Source organism: Piliocolobus tephrosceles, chromosome 13, assembly GCF_002776525.5.
Source record: "Piliocolobus tephrosceles isolate RC106 chromosome 13, ASM277652v3, whole genome shotgun sequence".
Classification (NCBI taxonomy): Eukaryota; Metazoa; Chordata; class Mammalia; order Primates; family Cercopithecidae; genus Piliocolobus; species Piliocolobus tephrosceles.
In genome coordinates this window covers 21,279,026-21,302,978 of record NC_045446.1, presented here as the reverse complement: position 1 = coordinate 21,302,978, position 23,953 = coordinate 21,279,026, and the positions used below count along the sequence as shown (strand labels likewise).

At 37.2% G+C, this 23,953-nt stretch overlaps 1 protein-coding gene across 3 annotated transcripts in view; it reads left to right on the top strand.

Moving 5' to 3' along the window:
• Positions 1–23,953, top strand: part of TTC17 (tetratricopeptide repeat domain 17) — a 149,007-nt gene that overhangs the window by 38,504 nt on the left and 86,550 nt on the right. For all 3 annotated transcript variants that reach the window (XM_023215819.1, XM_023215821.2, XM_023215820.3), the window contains exons 4-15: positions 961–1,072; positions 1,322–1,453; positions 6,524–6,633; positions 7,150–7,294; positions 7,739–7,878; positions 9,641–9,801; positions 11,208–11,320; positions 14,017–14,163; positions 15,551–15,666; positions 15,823–15,988; positions 17,179–17,256; positions 17,394–17,618. In XM_023215819.1, the coding sequence (XP_023071587.1) occupies positions 961–1,072; positions 1,322–1,453; positions 6,524–6,633; positions 7,150–7,294; positions 7,739–7,878; positions 9,641–9,801; positions 11,208–11,320; positions 14,017–14,163; positions 15,551–15,666; positions 15,823–15,988; positions 17,179–17,256; positions 17,394–17,618 (1,645 nt within the window). The remainder of the gene's footprint in view (positions 1–960; positions 1,073–1,321; positions 1,454–6,523; positions 6,634–7,149; positions 7,295–7,738; positions 7,879–9,640; positions 9,802–11,207; positions 11,321–14,016; positions 14,164–15,550; positions 15,667–15,822; positions 15,989–17,178; positions 17,257–17,393; positions 17,619–23,953) is intronic.

Sequence of the window (23,953 nt, the reverse complement as noted above, 5' to 3'; positions counted from 1 at the left end):
GGGCAAGGTGGCGGGCGCCCGTAGTCCCAGCTACTACTCGGGAGGCTGAGGCAGGAGAATGGCGTGAACCCGGGAGGCGGAGGTTGCACTGAGCTGAGATCCGGCCACTGCACTCCAGCCCGGGCGACAGAGCGAGACTCCGTCTCAAAAAAAAAAAAAAAGAGAGAGAGAAAGAAAGAAAATTGAACAATTTGTAGTTTAAAAAAAATTAACAAAACATTACTTATGGCCAATAAACATGGAAAAAAATTTCTCAGAAATGATCAAATAAGTATAAGTTGCAATATTTAGATAGTTTTCATCTACCAAAATGGAAAGCATATCAAAAAAATAGTAACTTGTAAAAATGTAGAGAGACTGTCAGTGGAAGTATAAATTGGTTTAACGTTTCTAGAAACAATTGAGCAGTTATATTAGTTATTTAAAAAGTCTGTGATCTTACTCTGTGACCTATCTACTATTTTCTATGTGATTGTTGACTTTAATTTGAACTCCCAAAATGTTTGACTTTCCATGGCAAGTATATGAAAAGGTATGAATATTGACTAATAATTGGTTGTAAAGTTGAGATGCTATGAGAATATGAGGAAAATTTGACATTTCTTAAAGTACTATTGACTGAGCGCAGTAGTTTACACCTGTAATCCCAGCACTTTGGGAGGCCAAGATGGGAGGATCACTTGAGGCCAGGAGTTCAGGACCACCCTGGGCAACATGGTGAGACCTGTCAACAAAAAATAAGAAAATATATAGCTGGTTGTGGTGGTGCATGCCTGTTGTCCCAGCTATTTGGAAGGCTGAGGTGAGAGGATCGCGTGAGACTAGGAGATCAAGGCTGCAGTGAGCTGTGATCATGCCACTGCACTCCAGCCTGGGCAACAGAATGAGACCCTTTCTCTAAATAAATAAAGTATTGTTTATCTCACCTTTTATTCACTCATTGCTTCTTTTTGATTTTAGTCCTGAAGATTATATAGACACAGAATCTCCTGTCCCTCCAGACCCTGAGCAACCTGATTGTACTAAAATTCTAGAACTTCCATATAGTATACATGCTTTTCAGCACTTGAGAGTAAGTAGAGAACTTTAGGATTTTTTTTTTTTTTTTTTTTTTTGCATTCTTCTTTCTGTTGATCTCTCACTTATAAAGACTATTTCTCTTTCTTCTCTCCTTCCAAACAGCTTTATAATTTTACAGGCATCTCTTATTTCTTAAAACTCCAAAATATTAGTATTTCAAAATAGATACTGTAAGATACTGAATTATTTGTCATCTTTTGTATCCTTTGATATGTCTTTTGAATCGTTTTCTTCTCTTCAGGGTGTACAAGAGAGAGTTAATCTTTCTGCACCTCTACTACCTAAAGAAGACCCAATCTTCACATATTTATCTAAACGGTTAGGAAGGAGTATAGATGATATAGGCCACCTCATTCATGAAGGCCTACAGAAGGTAAGTCAGCAGTCACTTAAAGAGCCAGCAGGCTCTGTGTAAACAAAAGTTATTTTTCTCTTGGAAAATACCTGAGTAACTTGTTTTTGTCTAGAAGACGATTTGAAATTACACTTACATTGATGCAAATTGCATAGTTCAGTGCTGGGGAGAAATATGGTCTCCTTTCCCAGGAAGAGATGCTGGAAAGTTTTATCTAAACTAATTGATGAAAAATGAAATACAAGCTGACATTAGCAACAGGGTTTATAGGCTAGATTAGATACATTGTGTAAGAAAGTTAATGTTTTAGTGTCTTTCATATTATCTATATACAATACATATATTACTACTGTTTTCTGAGACAGAAAAAGAATCACCACCAGCAACAAAATCTTCTGTAACTTTCTTTTAAGGGAACATCTACTTTAAAAAAAAAAATGAAGGCCGGACGCGGTGGCTCAAGCCTGTAATCCCAGCACTTTGGGAGGCCGAGACGGGCGGATCACGAGGTCAGGAGATCGAGACCATCCTGGCTAATACTGTGAAACCCCGTCTCTACTAAAAAATACAAAAAACTAGCCAGGCGAGGTGGCGGGCGCCTATAGTCCCAGCTACTCGGGAGGCTGAGGCAGGAGAATGGCGTAAACCCGGGAGGCGGAGCTTGCAGTGAGCTGAGATCTGGCCACTGCACTCCAGCCCGGGCGACAGAGCGAGACTCCGTCTCAAAAAAAAAAAAACAAAAAAAAAAACAAAAAAAAAAAATGAAATAGGGAATTATGTAACAGGACCCAAGAATTTAAATGTGTCATTCAGGATTAACGTGGGCATTTAGAAAATGTTTTGTTCTTCTTTGTGCCTAAGGAGTATCATAAAATGCAGTTTAGTTTCTAAGCAGTATTGTAGTGGTATAAAATAAGATGTATAATTGCCACCTTTGTATACAGTTTATTCAAATACATAGCTGTATATTGAGAGGAATTTTCAGATAAAAGTAGGATAATAACGACTTTCAAATGCTTTATATGGTTATTTTTGTAGCTGTGTTACCATCTTCATCTTATTTTTCTGAAGGTAATATAAAACTTTTACGTTCCCAGAACTTGATGAGTAATAAGAGAAAACTGGCCCAGGATTTTACAGTATCCTTCAGAGAATGGTTAGTTGAGAGTAGACCATAGTGGTAAGTGTTCTATAGAAAATTAAAACAGAAAGTAACTGGGTGGCTACTTTAGATCTAGCAGTTGGGGTTCTCTCTCCGGAAAGGTGAAATTTAAGCTGACACCTGAATCATAAGAAGAAACCAAAATTCAAAGACCATGGAAGAGCATGCTAGGCCACAGCAAAGGCTCTGAATCCTGATTGAGGTTAGCTGGTTGTATTTGTCTGCTCGGGCTTCCATAACAAAGTACCACTTTGGACCGTTTCTGCTCAAAACACTTCTGACACCAAATGTATGGAGTTTTTTCTCACACTACTAATTCTCCAGTTCTCCCGATACCAACTAGGTGTTCTCCAACTCAGTACAATTCTGACACTAACTACCTGGAGTTAGCACAGACCCCACAGGTCAAGGACTCAGTCCCACAAGGCTACCTGCACTTCAGATGCCAGTCGCATGTCAAGGCCACCAGACAAACCAGCTATAAAGTCAGAGTGTTCCCACAACTGCCTCCCCAAGTTAGAACAGCTCACAGAAGTCAGGAAAGTGCTTTACCAACTATTATTGGTTTATTGTAAAGGATGCAATTCAGAAACAGCCAAAGGCATAAGCCAGGGAAAAGGGGGAAGGGATGCACAGAGCTTCCATGTCCTCTCCAGAACACCACCCTCCTAGAATCTCAATTTGAGAACCCAGAAGCTCTCAAAACTCTTTTGTTTAAGAGTTTCTGTGGAGGTTTCACTATGTAAGCATGATTGAGTAAAGTATTGGCCATGAGTGATGAACTCAATCTCTACTTTCTCTCCCATCCCCAAAGGACAGGGGGAGAATGGGATTCTGAAAGATTTAACCCTCTAATCATGCCTTGGTTTTTCTGGGACTAGCATCTGTCCTGAAGCTATCTGGGGGCCACCTGCCTCCAGTCATCCCATTAGCATATGAAAGACACACATGACTGCTGTGATTTTTCAAGTTTTAGGTTTATGTGTCAGGAACTGGGGACAAAGACCAAATATATTTGTTCACACCACATACTAGGCCTAACAAATTTATTTCTCATAGTCTGGAGGCTGGGAAGTCTAAGATCAAGGTGCCAGTGATTTGGTTCCTGGTGAGGGCTCTCTTCTTGCCTTGCATATGGCCACCTTCTCTTCGTGTCCTCACATGGCCTCATCTGTGTGCATGCTTGAAGACAGAGAGAGATCTGTCTTCCATTTCTTATAAGGACACTTATAGGAAGAAGCCAAATTTGGGCCCCAACCCGTATGACCTCATTTAGCCTTTATCCACTCCTCACAGGTCTGATAACACTTGAACATATGAACTTTGAGGAGACATAGATAGACATTCAGTCCGTAACAGGTGGCGTGCAGCCAAATTCAGGCCAATATTGCTGGAGCCTGGTGAGCAAGAGGATGGATGATAAGGAATGAAGCCAGAGAAGTAGGCCAGTGCCAGATTATGTAAGGGTCTGAAATCCAGGGTAAGGATTTTGGATCTTATTCTAAGTGTGCTGAGAAGTTGGAGCAGAGAAGCAATGTATTGCAATTAATGGTTTAAAAGATCACTTTGATTGCTATATGAAGAAGTTGTTGAAAGGGCCACAACTGGAAACAGACCTGTTAGAACGCTGTTGGAGTAGTTCAAGAGAGAGATGAAGGTGGTTTGGACTAGCGGTTGTTAGTAGTGGAAATGAGAGGACTTGAACTATTTAGGAGATATTTAGGAGTTTAGAAGCTGATGGGTTAGATACGGGGATTGAGGGCAAAAGAGGAATCAAGGAAAACTCTTAAATTTTTGACTTGAACAACTTGAAGGAGGAGAGTGTTGGGGTGGGAGAAGAGAAAATAAGAGTTCTGTTTGGGCCATGTTAAATTTGAAACACTTATATGAGTTTGGAATTTCAGGGAAAGTTAGAGTTGGGCACATAGAGAGTAATTATTAAATAATGAATATCTGAAGCCATGGAACTGGATGAAGTCATCTGGGGAAGAGTGAAGTTTGAGAAGAGGCCAGTTGACTCCTGGGTGCCTCCCACGTGTAGTTATCAAGCAGAGGGGGAAAGCCAGCAAAAAAGACCAGAAAGGGTATCCTGCAGAATGCGATGTCCTAAGAGTCAATGGTAGAAAGTGGTCAAAGGAAGGAGGGAGTAATTCACAGTAACATTAGAACATTTATAGATTTGGGGGAGATTTTATGAGAACTACAGAAAGATATTTCTTTAAATATATATTTTTATCTTACCGCCAGTATGCTATGATATATATTTAACTTACGCTCTTTTCAGTAGTTCATGTAGAACTTTTAATTGAACTTTTTGTCCCAGTTTACACTCTGACGTGAAAATAAAAGAAGAAAATCAAAATCAAAGCATTTGTTGATTTGAAAAACAACACTCTCAAAAGGCCATGAAAAAGAAAACTGAAACCTCAGCCACAAGTCAGTTGTGAAGAATGTATTGTCCTTTAACCAACTTCAAGTAGTAGAAGTTCATAGTCGATCTGCTTATAGTACAAAAATCTGAAATTACATCACTCAAAAATCACATACTAGGCCGGGCGCGGTGGCTCAAGCCTGTAATCCCAGCACTTTGGGAGGCCGAGACGGGCGGATCACGAGGTCAGGAGATCGAGACCCTCCTGGCTAACACGGTGAAACCCCGTCTCTACTAAAAATACAAAAAAAAATTAGCCGGGCGAGGTGGTGGGCGCCTGTGGTCCCAGCCACTCGGGAGGCTGAGGCAGGAGAATGGCGTGAACCCAGGAGGCAGAGGTTGCGGTGAGCTGAGATCCGGCCACTGCACTCTAGCCTGGGCGACAGAGCAAGACTCCGTCTCAAAAAAAAAAAAAAAAAAAAAAAAAAAATCACATACTTTTCTTGAAGATAGAATACTTAAGGATGAATAATGCAGGATTGTACTTATTGTAGTCTTCAAAAACTAGATTTAACTAAATTTAAACTTTTTAACTCCATTAAAATAGCTCTTTTAAAAATAATTGGGCCCTTGTGAAAGATTCATACTATAAAAATCTATAAAAGAAAGTAAAGTGAATAATTTCAAAACTGGTTTGTAATATATTCTTTTGGAGTTTGATTTTTACACAGCTTTATAGTTAAAACGTAATTCCCCATAGTATACATTTTTAATAATAGAATTGTGGGAGTCAAAGGGTAAATGTAATATACATTAATATGTATGTTATTGTAATATACATTACATTTTTAAAGCTTTTTACATACATGTCAAGTTGTCCCCCAGAAATGCTATAGTAACTTAGCATTTCTGTAGTTGAATCTCTGAAGTAAATAATATTCAGTTAAGTATTGGCATTCTTTTTAGTCTTTGCCACTTTGTAAAAGGAAAACCTGTATCTTTTAAATTTCTATTTCTTTGTGAAGTTACACATTTTACATACTTCTTAGCTGTTTGTTCATGCTTTTGGCCCTTTTTCCTTTTTTTTTTTTTTTGTCTTTATGTTTAGAGTAAACCTGTTTAGGTTTGTGCCTTCACTCAGATATTACATAAATAGAAAAATGTGTACAATGTTAATTTCAGGAATTTCATGTTAGAGCTATTTCTAAGTAGATGAGGTCTTCTGACTTAACTTCTGAAGTCCTGAAATAGAGCTCAACAAGTTGTGGTCAATTGGTGGGATTTTCAGCTTTATTTCCCTCTTGGAATAAGCTGGAGTCGGATGGTCTCTATATGAAGACCACACACTAATGCACGTGCTCAGCTGATGATTAGAATACCCTTTTGACAGGTATAGTTTCTTTGCACTGTGTCCTCTTCTTTATCATTGCTTATCATTAGTCTGGCTCTTCATCTTGAATTTCAGAAGAGCCAGAATATTAAAAGTGCTCCTTTTGACTGTTCTAAGTTAAACTGTCTTGAGTCATGTTTGTAATTTCACTTTTTTAATCTCTAGAACTCTTCTTCATGGGTACTGTATAACATGGCTTCATTTTACTGGAGAATTAAGAATGAACCATATCAGGTAGTAGAATGTGCCATGCGAGCACTTCACTTCTCTTCCAGGTGAGATTCCTCCTCTTCTGGACTTGATTTTCCACATTCCTCAGGACTGTTAAAGAAACAATACATAAGAAAGCAATAAGAAGCAGCATTGCATTATATACTTTTCTCCATCCCTCTTCAAAGAAATGAGTCCCACGACAAAAAAAAAAAAATCACAGATGTCAAAAAGTTCAAAGTGATAATTGTATAATATACTTCCCATTTCCATTAAGGAAAAAATATGTTATGTAGATGCCCTATGATTCACATAGGACTTGAATGGAATTATCATAAACTAAGTTTAACTTTTCTTAAAGCAAATATAAGTCCTAAATAAATTGTAAAATCATACAGTGTCTGCAAGACAAAATTTGTAGCTATCAGGTTAAGAACCATCAATAATTTAAAAATGAAATACTATGATTATCTTATTTGCTCCACCTATATCTTAGTTTCCTAAGCACAAGTAACTCTGAATGTCATTTTTCCTTGTCAAGTGGTTCTACATAATCGTGAAATATGTGCTGCTTTCCTTAGGCACAATAAAGACATTGCCCTGGTCAACCTTGCAAACGTTCTACACAGAGCACACTTCTCTGCTGATGCTGCTGTCGTGGTCCATGCAGCTCTGGATGACAGTGACTTCTTCACCAGCTATTACACTTTGGGGAATATATATGCAGTAAGTACAACTGTTTGTTTCATGAGTCATGCTAGTAGTTGCCACTTTCTTTTTTTTTTTTCTCTCTCCCCACTCAGTAGAATGTTACTTTTTTCCATTTATTTTTTGGTCGAACAATAGAAATGAAATTAGGAGGAAGAAAAATCCTCAACGCAATAATGTAATTGTTCTAGCCTCTTGCCGAAAAAAAATAATAATAATTAAATTGGAATTTTAAACTTCTACAGGGTACACCTTTTAAGGTTAGCAATACCTTCCAACTAAACCATCCTATAGTATGCCTTAATATTGTAGGGATCTGGTCACTGATCACAATAATGGTCACTGTAGAGTAAGGTGTAGGTGTGATCTCATAAATCATTAGAGGATTTGGACAGATGCAACCAGGCCATGGCTCACATTTTTTCCCCTTGTACGTGTGTGTGTGTGTTTTTGTCTCTTCAGATGCTTGGGGAATATAACCACTCAGTGCTCTGTTATGACCACGCTTTGCAGGCCAAACCTGGGTTTGAGCAAGCTATAAAGAGGAAGCATGCTGTCCTATGTCAGCAAAAACTGGAGCAGAAATTGGAGGCTCAACATAGGTAATTGAGAGGAAAAATTTCACTGAAGCACTAGCACTACAGAACCTTAAGTTAAATCTGTGTAGGGGATATCAGTGTTAATTTGGTAATTGGAATTAAGAAAGAAACCTCTTCATTACTGCAAGTCCTATACTTTTTCTGTTAGTCCTGGTGATTTAGCACAATTCAGTGGTTGTGTAGAGGAATATCTTTAATTGTATGGATTCCTGCAACTAGAGAATATTTGTAGTAAAAGCTGTCATTTAAATCTTTATTGACCATTGATTACTTTTATGAAGGCAGTTGGGATGGGGAGACTGGGATACTTAGTAACTTTGTTGACTACATTTTTATTTCCATAGAATATACTAAGTTTCAGTAAAATCACTTGCACGTGCAATAGTTGATATTTCTCCTCTTGGAGAGAGGTGGTGGCTTCTAGGGTTGGGCTCTTGTTAAGGTAGTTAAATGGGATCAAGAGACATTATTTGGCCCACGTTTTAATCATGATTGTGTGTTAGGTTGTACAGTAATGGAATTCTATTGTATTTGATCCTTGAGGTATAATAAATTAAAAAACATTTCCTTCAATCAATAGGGCTAGTTAAGAAACTTCATGTTAACTCAGAAGTGAATTTTTCGTATCTCAGAATTAGCTGTAATAGTTGAGTTTACTTTGGTTAGCAGAGAATTAAATAGAGATTTAGAACTCATTAAGCTTTTGTATTTGCTTATTTTCCCATCTGTTTAAGGCATAACATGGTAGGAAATAAAAAGGATGACAGCTTGCTTATTCATAACTGGTTTCTGTTATACCTGGCTGAGCTTTTCCAGTATCATGCTCTTAACTGAGCTGGCTCTATCTTTACACAATCTGTATAGCTCCTAAAATCTCTATATGTTACAGTGTGTAATAGGCAGTATGGGTTTTGTGATTAAATGTAATCAGGCAACTCATTTACTGAAATCAGGTGGTGAAACATATTCCTTTCTAAGCATAGTTTCTGTAGTTTTTCCTGGCCTGTAACCAATAAGTTAGAGTATGAAAGCAAAGTACTGTGGCTCCTAACTCTTAACTTTGTCTTTAAGCAGAATCTAGGGAAAAAGTGAAAAGGAGGGAAGGATTCTAGAAAGACTTTGAATGTTGATGGAACTAATGCAGATTTTGCAGAGAGTGATAGAGTTGTTAAATACGTAATCTTGTATATTGTCATGTATTTTTTTATGGCACCTGAAAAATGCAACATACCATTTGATGTCATGATAGTTGTATTGCCAGGTGTCATGGCTGATGCGTGTAATCCCAGTTATTCTGGAGACTGAGACAGGGTGGAGGGGAGGAATCACTTGAGGCCAGGAGTTCAAATCTATCCTGGGTAACATAGCAAGACCCAGTTTCTAAAACTAAATTAGCCAGGCATGGTGGCATGTGCCTATAGTCCCAGCTACTCCTCAGGAGGCTGAGGCAAGAGGACCCCTTAAGCCCAGGAGTTGAGCCCAGGAGTACAAGGCTGCAGTGAGCTACCATCAGGCCTCCGCATCCAGCCTCAGCAACAGAGCGAGACCCCATTTCTTTTTTTAAAAAGTGGTATTTAAAGAGAGAATTTCACATTTATCTTTTTGCCCTGTTATTATTGAACTGGTGGTACAGGGTTGTATGTTACATAAAAGGAAAACACGCAGTAATTGTTGCTGAGAACCAGAAAAATCTATGCATTTAAGTGGGTTTAAAATTTTATGATTTTATAGCTCTAACTTTTTCCTGGTATTAAAAAATGTTAAGATCTCTCCAGCGAACACTGAATGAGTTAAAAGAGTATCAAAAGCAGCATGACCACTACCTGAGACAGCAGGAAATTCTAGAAAAACATAAACTGATTCAGGAGGAGCAAATCTTAAGAAATATCATTCATGAGACTCAGATGGCAAAAGAGGCACAGTTAGGTAAGTAGTGACTCCAAGTAATTGAAGACAGGTTAGGAAATTCGCTTCTAGCATGCTTTACTATCATAACTTTCTTATAGCCTTAAAGCAGTGTGAAGTTGTGTTTATGACTTCCCTGCATCTTGAAAGCATGATTCATCACTGTGGGTATACCAGGAGGCTTGGGGAGCTGGTGTGGTCCGCCTTGCTTTTTTCAAATTTACATTTTGAAATAAAAAACAAGTCTTGCAGATCCTAGAAATCTTAAGTTATTTGCCTTCTGTGCTCAACATCAGTTTGTTTGTTTTTTTTCCCTGACTTTAGTATGCATATTAGTCTCCTGGAGATCTTGTTGAAATGCAGATTATGATTCAGTAGGTCTGAATTGAGGCCTGAGAGCCTGCCTTCCTAATAAGCTCCCAGGTGATGGCTGTTGCCGCGGGTCTAAAACTCTGCACTGTGGTGTAACAAGGCCTTACACTAAGGGAATATAAGCTAGACCCACCTAGAAACAACCCATCCATACTCCTTTTTTTCTTGCTCTCTTACAAGCAACATTTTAGAAGTAAAATTTTAGACTGGAATTTTTAACCTGGATCGATGATTAGTTTCAGGGGGTTCTGAAATCCTCTCAAAAATTATATGTAGAATTGTGTATGTGTCCAATTTTATTTTTCTGGGAAGAGGGTATATAGCTTTTATTAAAATCTCTTAAGCATCTGTGATCCATAAAAATAGAACCACTGGTTTATAGAAACTTGGATTGGCATGAGAGCAATGATTTGGTTATATCTAGAATGTTTTGTTTGTAATTACGAGGGAGCAGATCTGACAACTGAACAGCAGAGAATAAATTAATAGAATCTCTTAATTATACCTTTCTCCCTTGATAAGTATGTTCGTCAAGAAAGCCTCTTAACCTTTGACGCTTAGCTGTGACCATTTATAGTTTATTTTACAATTCCCTTAACACGTTTTCTTTGCTATTATGAGTGTAAAGAGTATGCTTAGTCTTTGGAATTACTTACTGCCCAGTCTACTGAAATGCAACTAGAGCTCTTACATATGCATTTGAAACAAAATTATGAAGTATATAAAGCAAATTCTCTCCAGAAAGATAGCCAAAGTCTCTTAAAACGATGTAATCAATAGATTTTACAATTATAAGACTATAATTGCTGAAAGATATTTCAGTAATCATCTAGTGGAGTCCCTTTGTTTTTATAGGTGGAAAAACTGAGACTTCTTAAAATGATTTAATTTGATTAACCATTAATGAATACTTCTCTATATAACTACATCCTATATAAGTAGCCTCCTCGGCTCTTGAGGAATACAGGGATGATACTAAATGACTTAGTCTAAGAAAATCACATTGGCATTGTTGACCTTGCTCATCATTTGTGTAATTTCCTTTCTTATTCCAGGAAATCATCAGATATGCCGACTGGTAAACCAGCAGCATAGTTTACATTGCCAGTGGGACCAGCCTGTACGCTATCATCGTGGAGATATCTTTGAAAATGTGGACTATGTTCAGGTCTTTTTCTTGGTCCAATCTAGTTCTTATAAACTTTTGCTTTATAAAGATTTTTTAAAACTTTTGTTTTTTCCCATGATTCTTTATATGTTTGATCTCTAAAATTTGTGGTTATCATTTAGATCTTTAAGATTTTGAGGCTGGGCACAGTGGCTTATGCCTGTAATCCCAACCCTTAGGGAGGCAGAGGCAGAAGGATCACTTTAGCCCAGGACTTCAAGACCAGCCTGGGTAACATGGTGCAACCCCATCTCTACAAAAACATATATGAATTGGCCAGGCATGGTGGCTTGCACTGTAGTCCCAGATACTCAGGAGGCTGAGGCGGGAGAATCACCTGAACTCTGAAGGTCAAGGCTGTAGTGAGCCCAGATCATGCCATTGCACTCCAGCCTGGACAACAGAGCAAGACTGTCTCAAAAAAAGAGAGAGAGAGAGATTTTGACGATCTGTTTTGTTTACGAAGTCAGATTTCATAGGGAGTACTCAGTAACTCCATGGATGCTTTCTCTTTCTCAAAGTACCATCTACCTATTTATATGCACATGCATTTGATTCTTTTCTCGTTTACCATGGGAGCTGGAATTGCGCTATTATTATTATTGAACTCAAAGCTTTCATCTCCCCACTTTATCTGTTAGAGTAAGACCTATTTAAAATTTGAGAGCAACCATGCTATTTGTTTCCTGAAGTAATCAGTCTAATTATATTGCCTCAACCAATACCACCAACAAAATGCTCATTATCGACAGAAAATCTTTTTTTTTTTTTGAGATGGAGTTCTGCTCTTTTTGCCCAGTCTGGAGTGCAGTTGCCTGATCTCGGCTCACCACAACCTCCACCTCCCAGTTTAAGCGAGTCTCCTGCCTCAGCCTCCCAAGTAGCTGGGATTGCAAGCATGTGCCACTACGCCTAGCTAATTTTGTATTTTTTAGTAGAGACAGGGTTTCTCCATGTTGGCCAGGCTGGTCTTGAACTCCCAACCTCAGGTGATCTGCCCGCCTCGGCCTCCCAAAGTGCTGGGATTACAAGCGTGCACCACCGCGCCTGGCCCAGAAAATCTTTATTAAGCACACTGCTAGGTGTGCACTTTCTCTCACTTTCTGTCTCTGTATACACACATATGTGTACACACACATGCACACATATACAATCCTAATCTATCTAGTTGGGAAGAACTAACATGAAAATATAATGATACCAAATAGTATATAATTGATGTTGAATAAGTGATACAGACAGCAAGTACAGCCAGAATTCTGAGTATCAAAAAAAAGGATTCAAACACTGAAATTTTTTGAGCACTGACATGATGCTCAAAAGAAATGTTCATTGGAGCATTTTGGATTTCACATTTTTTGGGGGATGTTTAACAGGTAAGTGTAATAAAATATTCCAAAATCCAAAAAAATCTCAAATCTAAAATACTCCTGGTCAAGCACTTCAGAAAACTGATACTCAACCTGTATTAGAAATAAAACAACATTTATTCTGTCTTAGAGAAAACTCATCATGTCTCTAATTGTAGATATAGAAATTTTCAGCAATAACTAATTAAGATAACTAAGAGATTAGGAGACCATCTATAGCAGGACAAACCACAAAAACTTAGAACTCTTTAATCTGGAAAAATCCAGACTGCATTGGGAAAAAATAAGAGACAAAAATTAAGAAGCCGTTTGAAAGGGTAAATAGTGATAGGGACCAAAAGCTTCCTATGAGTATTGTAAACCAGCTTCCAGCAATATCTCGCGTTTGGTTTCCAAGGGAAAGAATAAAGAAAGACCAGATTCACACCCTCTGGCATTATAGCTCCCTGTCTTAAAACCAAGCATTTTAAAGGGAAAAACGGGGATGTTTAAAAATGAAATAGATTGAAACCCAGTGTACCTTTTGGACTTTTTGATGGTCTCAAGATCATTTGAAGGAGTGTAACTTCCAATAGACTATACTCATAAAATTGTATCACCACTATACAGTGAAAGAATCCATTCCTATTCATAAAGACCTAGAGCTACAAATTCATCATATTCATTCCTTTTTCTTATGTCTTTCCTACCCCATCCCATCCCCAGTCCCATTCTCATTATCTAGCAAGGTTTCAGAAATACACAAACATCTTGTAAGTATATCCAACATTGTTCCACCTTGCTTTGAAAGAAGGCTGTATATGTTTGTGTTCTCTCATCTTCTAGGTTACCCTTTCACCCCTAAAACTTTTATTTGTAATTGATTGAATGCAGTTTAATCCTTAAGTGATAGTGATAGAACCCTTAAGAACACTTTCTTAAGTTCTCTCGCTTCTACCCACACACAGCACACTAATTTTAGAGTGGTGAGCATTTTAGTGTAGGAAGAAAAGGGGAATAATGAACCAGATTTCTAAATTAGCTAATTATTAACCTAAAGAGACTAAATCATAAAAATGAAGCAAAGGGACAGGAAAACGACCTATGCCATTTTTCTCATACTCCAATGGCAAAGTTATTGAAAGTTGCTAACTATGTATTATCCATGAAAGAATATCATTGGGGCATAGCTCTTAAAATTAAAAGATCCAATTGCTTTATTACTGAGCTACTTTCTGATTTTCTACTAATTTTGAGTATTCACTCGCTTTTTTGGTGTGAATTAAATTACAGTCACAACTCCTTTTCCACTTTCAATTTGATTGAACTTTTTGTTTCATTTTCTAGTTTGGTGAGGATTCATCAACCTCCAGTATGATGTCTGTGAACTTTGATGTTCAATCAAATCAGAGTGATATCAATGATTCGGTCAAGTCTTCTCCCGTAGCCCATTCTATTCTCTGGATTTGGGGCAGGGACTCTGATGCATATAGGGTAAGTTAATAGAGGATGATGAAGCAGTTTTCCCAAACTGACAAGATCCATTAAAGCAGTGCCCTCAACCTCACTGATTAATGTGGCCTCTATGAGTGTTCAGATTAGTTCAGCAAATGTGTGTTACATTTCTATTAAATGGAAGCCATTTTGCTAGGTAGTGAATGAGTAAGATGCAATTTCTGCCTTGAGTTTTTCCCAATCAAGTAGAGCAGATAGACACCCTGATTTCAATTTAAAGCTTTATCCTCTGAGTATTATTACCAACCTTAACAAGTTTCTAAACTTGACCCAAGAGTATGTTTTTATATACTTTGCTTGATCAGCATTCTTTTATTGAGCTCCCATCTGTGTGCTAGGCTAATGCTAGCGGTGTAGTAGATAAGCCCCCTTGCTCTTCTGGAGCCTATTCTATCTAGTAGACGACATAGACGTTAAACAAGTTAGTACATGTGCATTTCTAGACTAGCTAAGAAAGAATTGTAGGTTAGCTGAGGCAGATACCAAGGTATGAGGACAGAGACTGTGTGTTTTTTATTCACCATTAAATTTTCAGAATTTAATCAAGGGTTTAACAGAATTAAACAGCCACTTAGATTTAATTGTATGTAATATAAATCCCCCAAAGTTAGATGGCTTCAAGATTTAAGTTTAGTAAGCCTCTGGTACATCTTATATTTAGAGAAAGTGAACATTTTACAAATCATAAAACAATTGTTAAACTTTAGCATTGGCAAAAAAAAAGACCTTAGTTTAGGGAAAAATAGTGTTCAATGCCAGATTTTATAGGCTTATGTGTGCTTTCAGGTACAAGTCATAAGCTCCACCTCAAATTAACTTAAACACAAAGAAAACGTGCCTGTTATTACAGGAAGTCCAGAAATAGGATAAACTTCAGGTTTGGTTGATTCAGTGGCCCAGTGATGTCACCAGTGACCCATTTCTTCTTTTTCTTTCTTTCTTTTTTTTTTTTTCTTCACTCTGCCATCCACAGTATTGGTTTCATCCAAAAGCTTGGTTTTTTTCATGGTCATAAGATGACAGCCAGCAGCAATTGGAACAATATGGTTTTTTGTTCATAAGTAACATAAGAGCCTAAGACTTGCTTCTCTTTCCCAAAAACCCGAAGCAAGCCTCTTCTTGTGTCTCAGTGGCTCAACTGGCTTATACCCGCCCAACCCTGAACCAGTCTGTGGTAAAGCAGGTAGAATTACTGACTTAGATTAATAATCTGCAGTAGCAGGAATATTATAGAGTCTACCATAATCTTAAAGTATTATAGTTTTGTTCAGTTATTGTAGTATATTTATATCATTTTAGAAGTTTCTTTAGCATATTGAAATATTGAATCCAAAGAAATTTATGAGAAATGTTGTTTCTTTTTCAGGACAAACAGCATATTCTGTGGCCTAAAAGAGCAGATTGTACAGAAAGCTACCCTAGAGTCCCTGTTGGTGGGGAATTGCCAACGTATTTTCTGCCTCCGGAAAACAAAGGACTCAGGCAAGTGCTGATGGATTTGGCAAAGCACTTGATTCTGCATGATTGTCATCTGGCGGTTCTTTGAGAGCACCAGCCTTGGACTTGAAAGGTTAAGTCTTTATCCTGAAGTCACCCAAACTTTGAAAATATGAATCTTGTTCCTTTTTCTTGTGCCAGGATCCACGAACTCAGCAGTGATGATTATTCTACAGAAGAAGAGGCCCAAACCCCTGACTGTTCCATAACTGACTTCAGAAAAAGCCACACTCTGTCCTACTTAGTCAAAGAATTAGAGGTTCGCATGGATCTGAAAGCCAAAATGCCAGATGACCATGCACGAAAAGTAAGGCTCACTTAGGCTGGTATTTATTGCCGTCCATTCTGGGTGACTTCAGAAGCCTCTTAAATGGAACAAAAAATTGATAGAAGGTAGCTGTTGAGCTTTAAGTATATAAAATGGAAGGATAGAGTTAAAGACTTGGTGAAATGATGGCGAAGTCAGTCATGCTCTTAAAAGAGTGCCAGAGAGTTCCTCGGGGCTGTTATACATAGATCACTTAAACACTATTCCTCTAACTCAGAGCACTTCAAAGATGAGTAGCACAGAACTCTCAATTATCTAATGGAGTCAGTGTAATACAGGCCATTGCAACCACTAAAAGTTAGCTTTGCATCCTCCAGGCCCCTAGAAGTTTATATAAATTGAAAGCTTGAAGAATCTCTTTCTCTGGCCTTATCAACCCTGCTGTGACCTTATATGAGGTCCCTAGGAATTTATATTAATTTGATAATGACTCTGCAAACATTAGAAGTTCGGTTATGCTCTTTTCCTAAATTCCTATTAGTTATATGTAACTACGAATGTTTTATTACTATAGATTACCATATTAGATATCATTCCATAGATAAAAATGAAAAAAAATTATCTTGTTAGCAATCGCAGACCATCACAACCACGTTTTTTCTTTTTTTTTTTTAAGTTGATTTCAAAACTATAGGCACTTATTATTACTTACATTCGACAGACATTTCCTTAGGCAAGAACATTATGTGCCAGACATTGTTGTGGATGCTAGGAATACAAATATAAACAGACCATGATCTGTGCCTTAGAGTTGCTTACGGTTATATAAATGCTGCAGGAACAATGTAGTAAAATAATGAGGATCTGGTATTTTCCAGGAAGGAAAGATAGTAGATTTTTATTACATCAGATATTGCATGCTGTTGTCTGTTGAATAATTTCTTCTTGGGTTCTGAACACTTAGGCTGACTTTAATGGGGTATGGTAGGTTACTTTAATGTGTGTGGGTATATATGTCTTTTTAACTTTTTAGTTAACCTGTTACATACATGTGAGCAAGTCAACACCTGTTGGTATGTCAGTGAATTTATGTCATATATATGATTATAAATATTTGTTCAGATTAGCTGTTCCTGAGGAGCTCAAGAAAAGACTGCCATCTATAGAAATTCTTTCAAATGTCTTCCCTGTTATTTTCAATTGAGTCAGTCTTCCTTTTGATGTTTCAGATTTTGCTTTCCCGTATTAATAACTCTACTATCCCAGAAGAAGAAATTGGGTCTTTCTTATTTCATGCTATTAATAAGGTGAGTCATTTACTTTAGACATCTAAAACTTAAATGCTTCTGAACTATAACTGAAAGTTAAAATGCACTTATTAAAAATCTTAGTTAGAACAAGTACTGTATTCTTGTACTAACTGAAGTATTTTTGGATTTTGCAGCCAAATGCTCCTGTCTGGCTCATACTCAATGAAGCTGGACTATACTGGAGAGCAGTAGGAAATAGCACTTTTGCTATTGCCTGTCTTCAGAGGGCTTTGAATTTAGCTCCACTTCAATACCAAGATGTTCCTCTTGTCAACTTGGCCAACCTTTTGATTCATTACGGCCTTCATCTTGATGCCACTAAGCTGCTACTTCAAGCTTTGGCCATCAATAGCTCTGAGGTGAGGTTTTGGAGGTTTTCATAGCTCCGTATACTATGAAGGGTAACTCAAATTTAGATTACAATTTGTATTTTTCTAGGGAAAACATAAAAAAAGTCATATTTTGTCTTTCACAGTAGAATTTGCATTATTTCAAGAGAGTGTGAAAAAGCTTTTGTTTTGTTTTATTTTGATGTGTTCTTTAAATTTTGAGTGAAATTTATAATTACACAGTTAAGTTTTTTTGGAAACTTACATTTAAATAACAATAACATAGCTGTAAAAATATACTGCCACTTTTTTATGTCAGTCTGAAACATCTGGTTTGTATTTTATCCTACTCATCACAGCATGCACACTGCTTAATATTACACTGTTTTACAACTTTAATTTATAGAAATATTTATGCCATTCAAGCCAGAGGACAATTCAAAGGTGGTTTTGATAAGAGTAAATAGGTACATTAATTTTTGTGCCCCAAACCTCTCACATGCAGCTTATGGAGTTACATCGGTGCTTTGTAGTTCATGGTTTTGAAGATACAACTTTTGTTTTTCATATTTTAACATCTCTGAAATCAGGATGGATGTTATAATTCCTGTCATTTTAGGTTTCATGAAATTCAGTTACAATAAATATACAATTAAATTGATTTTATACCTAATGTCTAAATGTTTGTAGGTTTTATATCCAAAGAAACCTTCAGAAGGGATGTGCATGAATGGTTTAGGTTTATTTATGGTATCTGAAAACTGACTTTTTAAGGATGAGAAGAAAATGTTGCCTGTTTTCCTTTGAAATACACAAATTCACAACTGGATTTTAAGCAAAAGTTTACAATCTCAATATTATGTAACAGGTCACATTGCCAGAGAAGTACATCAAATATTTATCTAATGCTTACTGTGTACCAGGTGCTGGTACAGTGGGAACAGATGTCACAAAGTGGGCAGTGGAAAGCGCAGTACAGCGGTTTTCCCTTGAAACTTTTCATGGTTCCCTTTTTACTGTTTTCAGCCAAGGGACGTAGGTAGTATTCTTCTGAAGAAAAAAGACCTCCTTTAGTGATCGGTTACCTTTTGATATTTTAAAATACTAAAATTTTAGTTGTTAAATACCATGGTGCTACAATAAGAATAAAAAGATAAATTAATGGATCAGGGTGGGTACCCCAAAAATATACCTTTTTTTGCTTTGAGACAGGGACTTGCTCTGTTGCCCAGGCTGGAGTGCGGTGGCGTGATCATGACTCACTGCAGCCTCCACCTCCTAGGCTCAAGTAGTGCACCCACCTCAGCCTCCCTAGTAGCTGGGACTACAGGCGTGCACCACCACGTATGGCTGATTTTTGTATTTTTTTGTAGAGATGGGGTTTCACCATGTTGGCAAGGCTGGTCTTGAACACCCGAGCTCAAGCAATCCTCCCATCTCGGCCTCCAAAAGTGATGGGATTACAGGCATGCGCCACCGCACCCTGCCCCAAAAATGTACCTTAATCGGCACCCTCTTCCCAACTATCAACATTTGGAAATTCTTCCTTATAAGCATGTCTTCTATGCAAATATTTCATAATGTTTCTACTGTACTGTACAGGTGATCTCTAAAAAATTTATTCCTACCTAATTTTAAAGCCATCAATTTAAATGGTTGTGTAAAGGACCAATGAATTGATACGCCACAACCTACTTTTCTGTTGTTGCATATTTAGGTTGCTAACAGTACTTAGCTGTTATCATTGATGGTTTTCTGCAAAGGCCTTAAAAGATTGTTAACAGTGGAATTACTAAATCAATAAGAGAATGAATATTTTGATGGCTCTGGAACAAAATACGAAACCACGCACTAAAATGTTTGGGCCTATATATATTGCCATGAACAAGGTCTAAAAATATTCATTCCACCTGTGTCTTTATTAGAATTGAACAACTGAAATAACTGCTAGTTTTTTTGATTATTTACTAGAGCCAGGCACGATGCTAAGCATCTTACATGTAATAACTAATTTAATCCTCACAACAACCCTGTGAGATTGAATTTCCCCTTTGATAGATGAGGAAACTTTTAAGAGTTAAATGTATAGAATAAGGGATTTGTGGAAAGTCACGGAGCTTGGTTTTGAACTCAGGGAGATTGGCCACAGAGCAAATACTCTAGTCGTGTTATGCTACCTCTGAATTAACATTTATAAAACAAGTTTGCTTGCTTAAAAATACCACTTCTCTTTTGTAACGTAAAGTTTTATCTTGTGCTTGTTTCTTGTTTTTGAGACAGAGTCTCGCTCTGTCACCCAGGCTGGAGTGCAGTGACATGATCTCAGCTCACTGCAACCTTCGCCACCCAGGTTCAAGCTATTCTCGGTCCTCAGACTCTGGAGTAGCTGGGATTTCAGCTGTACACCACTATACCTGGCTAATTTTTGTATTTTTAGTTGAAACAAGGTTGTATTTTAGTAGAAACATGTTGGCCAGACTGGTCTCAAACTCCTGACCTCAAGTGACCTGCTCACCTTGACTTCCCAAAGTGCTAGGATTACAGGCATGAGCCCTTGCGCCCAGGCTTGTAATTGTATTTTTAAAGTAAAAGTTTGTGTATACATTTTTTTCATTTTGGAATGTTATTTTTTAAACTTCGTGCAAACCCTTTGTATGATAAACTCTTTAATTCCATCTCTCATGTGTTAAAAATATTTTCCCTCTTTGCCTTTTTATCTTAGCATTTAAAAATTGCCCTTAAGTTTGCCAGTCTTTTCAATGTTGATTTCTATTGTTAGATTTTCAAGTGTTCTCACAAAACTGTTTGTTTTTGTTTTCTGTGGCTTAATTGTTGAATAGTTGATTCTCAGATATATAAAGATCTTTTCCTGTGTTGTCTCCTGGATATTTTATAGTTTTAGGCTTTACAGTTAGATCTATGATTCATTTCAAGTTAAATTTTCTTTGTAGTGTGAGGTAGGGATCAGAGTTCATATTTACCTGGATATCCAGTTGTTCAGCTTCATATCTTGAGAAGACTGCCCATTTCCTGTTGAATTACCTGTCACCTTTGCCCTGAACTCCAGGCTCCTTTATTCAACAGCTTACTTGACACTTCCACTTAGATGTCTAAAGGGCACTCTAGAACTAAAGGCCAAAACCAAGCTCCTTAACACCTTTCCAAATTTCTTTTTCCCAATCTTCTTCATTTCAGGAAATAATAAAGCTATCTGTCCAGTAGCTCAGACCAAACACTTAGGGACTTCCTTCATACCTTTCTCCTATTCTCAGGGAAAATTCAATGCACTAGCTAACCTTGTTGATTCTGTTTTCAAAATATACCTCAGATTTTACTACTTATCATTGCTTCCACTGCTATCCCATCCAAACCATAATTATTTTTGTCTGGATTATTTTAGTAGCCTCTAAACTGGTCTCTTTGCTTCTGCCATTGTTCCCCAGTCTGTTCTCATACAGCAAGCAGTGAAATACTTATAAAAAGTCAAATGTTGTTATTTGTTGGCTCAGATCCCTGTGGTGGCTCTCCATAGAACTCACGGGAAAATACGAGTTTGTAATGGTGTAGAAAGTCCTTTCTGACCTTGTCTCTGTCAAGTCATTCCTTAGCACATTCTGTTCTAGCCTCACTTGCCTCCATACTAAGCATGCCCCTACCTCAGGGCTTTTGCATTTTCTATCCTCTCTGCTTGCAGTACTTCATCCCACCAAGATTCTTCGTTGCTTGCTCCACCTCCTTAAAGTCTTATGAATACCAGCTTCTCAGTAAGTCCCTCTAATACTACTCTATTTTAAGTGATGCACCCCCCCACCTAGTACTACCTCTATTTCTTCCTTCTATATTTTTCTCTGTCTCATTTTACTCGCTGACACCCCTACACAAGACTGTAAGGTCTATGAAGGCAGCAATGATCTTTCTTATTTTCTGCTGTAACCTCAATGCTCAAAACTATGCCTGCAACATAGTAAATACTCAGTACTTATTTTTTGGATCAAGGGATGAAAGTTCAACTTTTTTTCCAAAATGCTAACCAGTTTATCTCAATGCAAGATATTTTAACAGCCATCATTTTGTCATAGAGATAATTATAACACTTTGTTTCCTGATGCAAAATATAAAGATACATTTGAAGTCTAAGTATGAGATTTAATTTTGTATCTGGGTGTGAACTACTAAGTAATAGTTTGAATGTAATCTGAGCTACTTAGGTTAGAATTCCTTAATCTAGAGTATTTTTTATCCCCTGCCTTGGTTACAGTGAGACATTTCTGATGATCTAACAGCCCGAATCAAAAACAGGTAATTGGATAAATCATGAGTATTGTTTTTCATAGGGATATATTGTACATTTTGAAAATAAAACATTCTTAGATCTTTTTAACTATTTTTAATGATAAAATAAAATATATGGTTTGCACACAAGCAAATATAAAAACACTGTAGATATATTTCAGTTAAAATGGCCTAAACTGAATACTTTGGGCTGCTTATAAAAACAGTCTCAGCAAACAATTGGAAAATAGCATACAAAGTACGCTATTTACAATAGTATCAAGAAAACATCAGATCTGGTATGGTGGCTCACACCTGTGATCTCAGCACTTTGAGAGGCCAAGTGGGGAGGATCGCTTGAGCCTAGAAACTCAGTACCAGCCTAGGCAACACAATGAGATCCAATCTCTACAAAAAAGGAAGAAAATTAGCCAAGTGTGGTAGTGTGCACCTGTCGTCCTATCTACTTGGGAGGCTGAGGTGGGAGGATATCTTGAGCCCAGGAGTTCCAGACCAGCCTGAGCAACAGAATGAGACCTTGTCTCAAAAAAAAGGAAAGAAAGAAAACATCAGATTTCTAAGAATAAACCTAAAAGAAGATGTGCAAGATTTATATACTGATTACAAGATACCACTAAGAGAAAGAAGACATAAATACAGGTTGAGCATCCTAAATTCAAAACTCTGAAATCCCAAACGTTCCAAAATCCAAAACTTTTTGAGCACCAACCTGACACTCAAAGGAAATGCTCATTGGAGCGTTTTGGATTTTGGATTTTCAGATGTGGGATGTACAGCCAATAAATATAAAAAAAATTCCAAGATAGTAAAAAATCTGAAATCCAAAACATTTCTGGTTCCAGGCATTTTGAATAAGGGATACTCAACCTGTAAATGGAGATACACATCGTGTTCACACATTGAGAGAGTCAATATTGCTCAGATATAAGATCTCTGCAAATCAATTTATAGATTCAATTCAATCTCAGACACCTAGTAATTGCATATATGTGTTTGTGTGTTAATAAGTTGATTCTAAAATCTACATAGAACTGGACCTAGAATAGCTACACACACACACACACACACACACACACACGTACACACAAATGGGGGCAGGGTGATGGGGAGGAACAGGGTTGGAAGGCTTTTATTACCAAATTTTGAGATTTACTATAATTAAATGAGTATGGTATTGGTACAAAGATACTCAAAACATGGAAACATATGAAACATAATAGGGAATTTAGAAGTAGACCACCGTGAATATGGCCACTGGTTTATGACAAAGGTGTACCTGTAGTTCAATGAAGAAAAAACATTTTGGTTTTTCAGCAAATTAGTGCTGGAGTAATTGGATGATATCCCTGTGGAGAAAGATAAGAACTTTGACTTCTACCTCACACCATACACAGAATTAATTTGAAGTGGATCATGTACCAAAATATGAATGATAAAACAATAAAGCTTCTTTATGAAGACATAGGAGAAAGACTTTATGACCTTGCAATAGGCAAAGATGTCAGAAAGCACTATGAAAGAAAAAAATAAGCTGAACTTCATTGAAATTAAGAAATTCTGTTTATCAAAAGATACTTATTCAGAGAGTAAAAAAACCATAGAGAAGATTTTTGCAATAAATATTTTCAACAAAGGACTAATATATAGACAGAAAACTCCTTCAAGGCATTAAAGGCAATCTAATTCTTTTAGATAGAGAAAAGAGCAGGCACTTGAGAAATGAGGATATCCAAATGGCCAATGGGCTCCCCCCAAAAAAAACCCTTAGCATTATTACTCATCATGGAAATGCAAATTAAAACCACAGTTAGACACCACTACAGCTCACTGAAATAGCTAAAATTAAAAAGACTGACAATACGGAGTCTCTGAATTCTCACAGTTGCTGGTAGGGGTGTAAATTTGTGCATCCATTTTGGAAAACTTTGATTGTATCTACTAAAACTAAATATACATCTACCTTACAACTCGTACTAAGTATATACTCAAAAAAAAATGAGGACAATATGCCTATCAAAAGACATTTACAAGAATATTCATAGTAACTTTATTCATAATAGACAGAAAGTGGA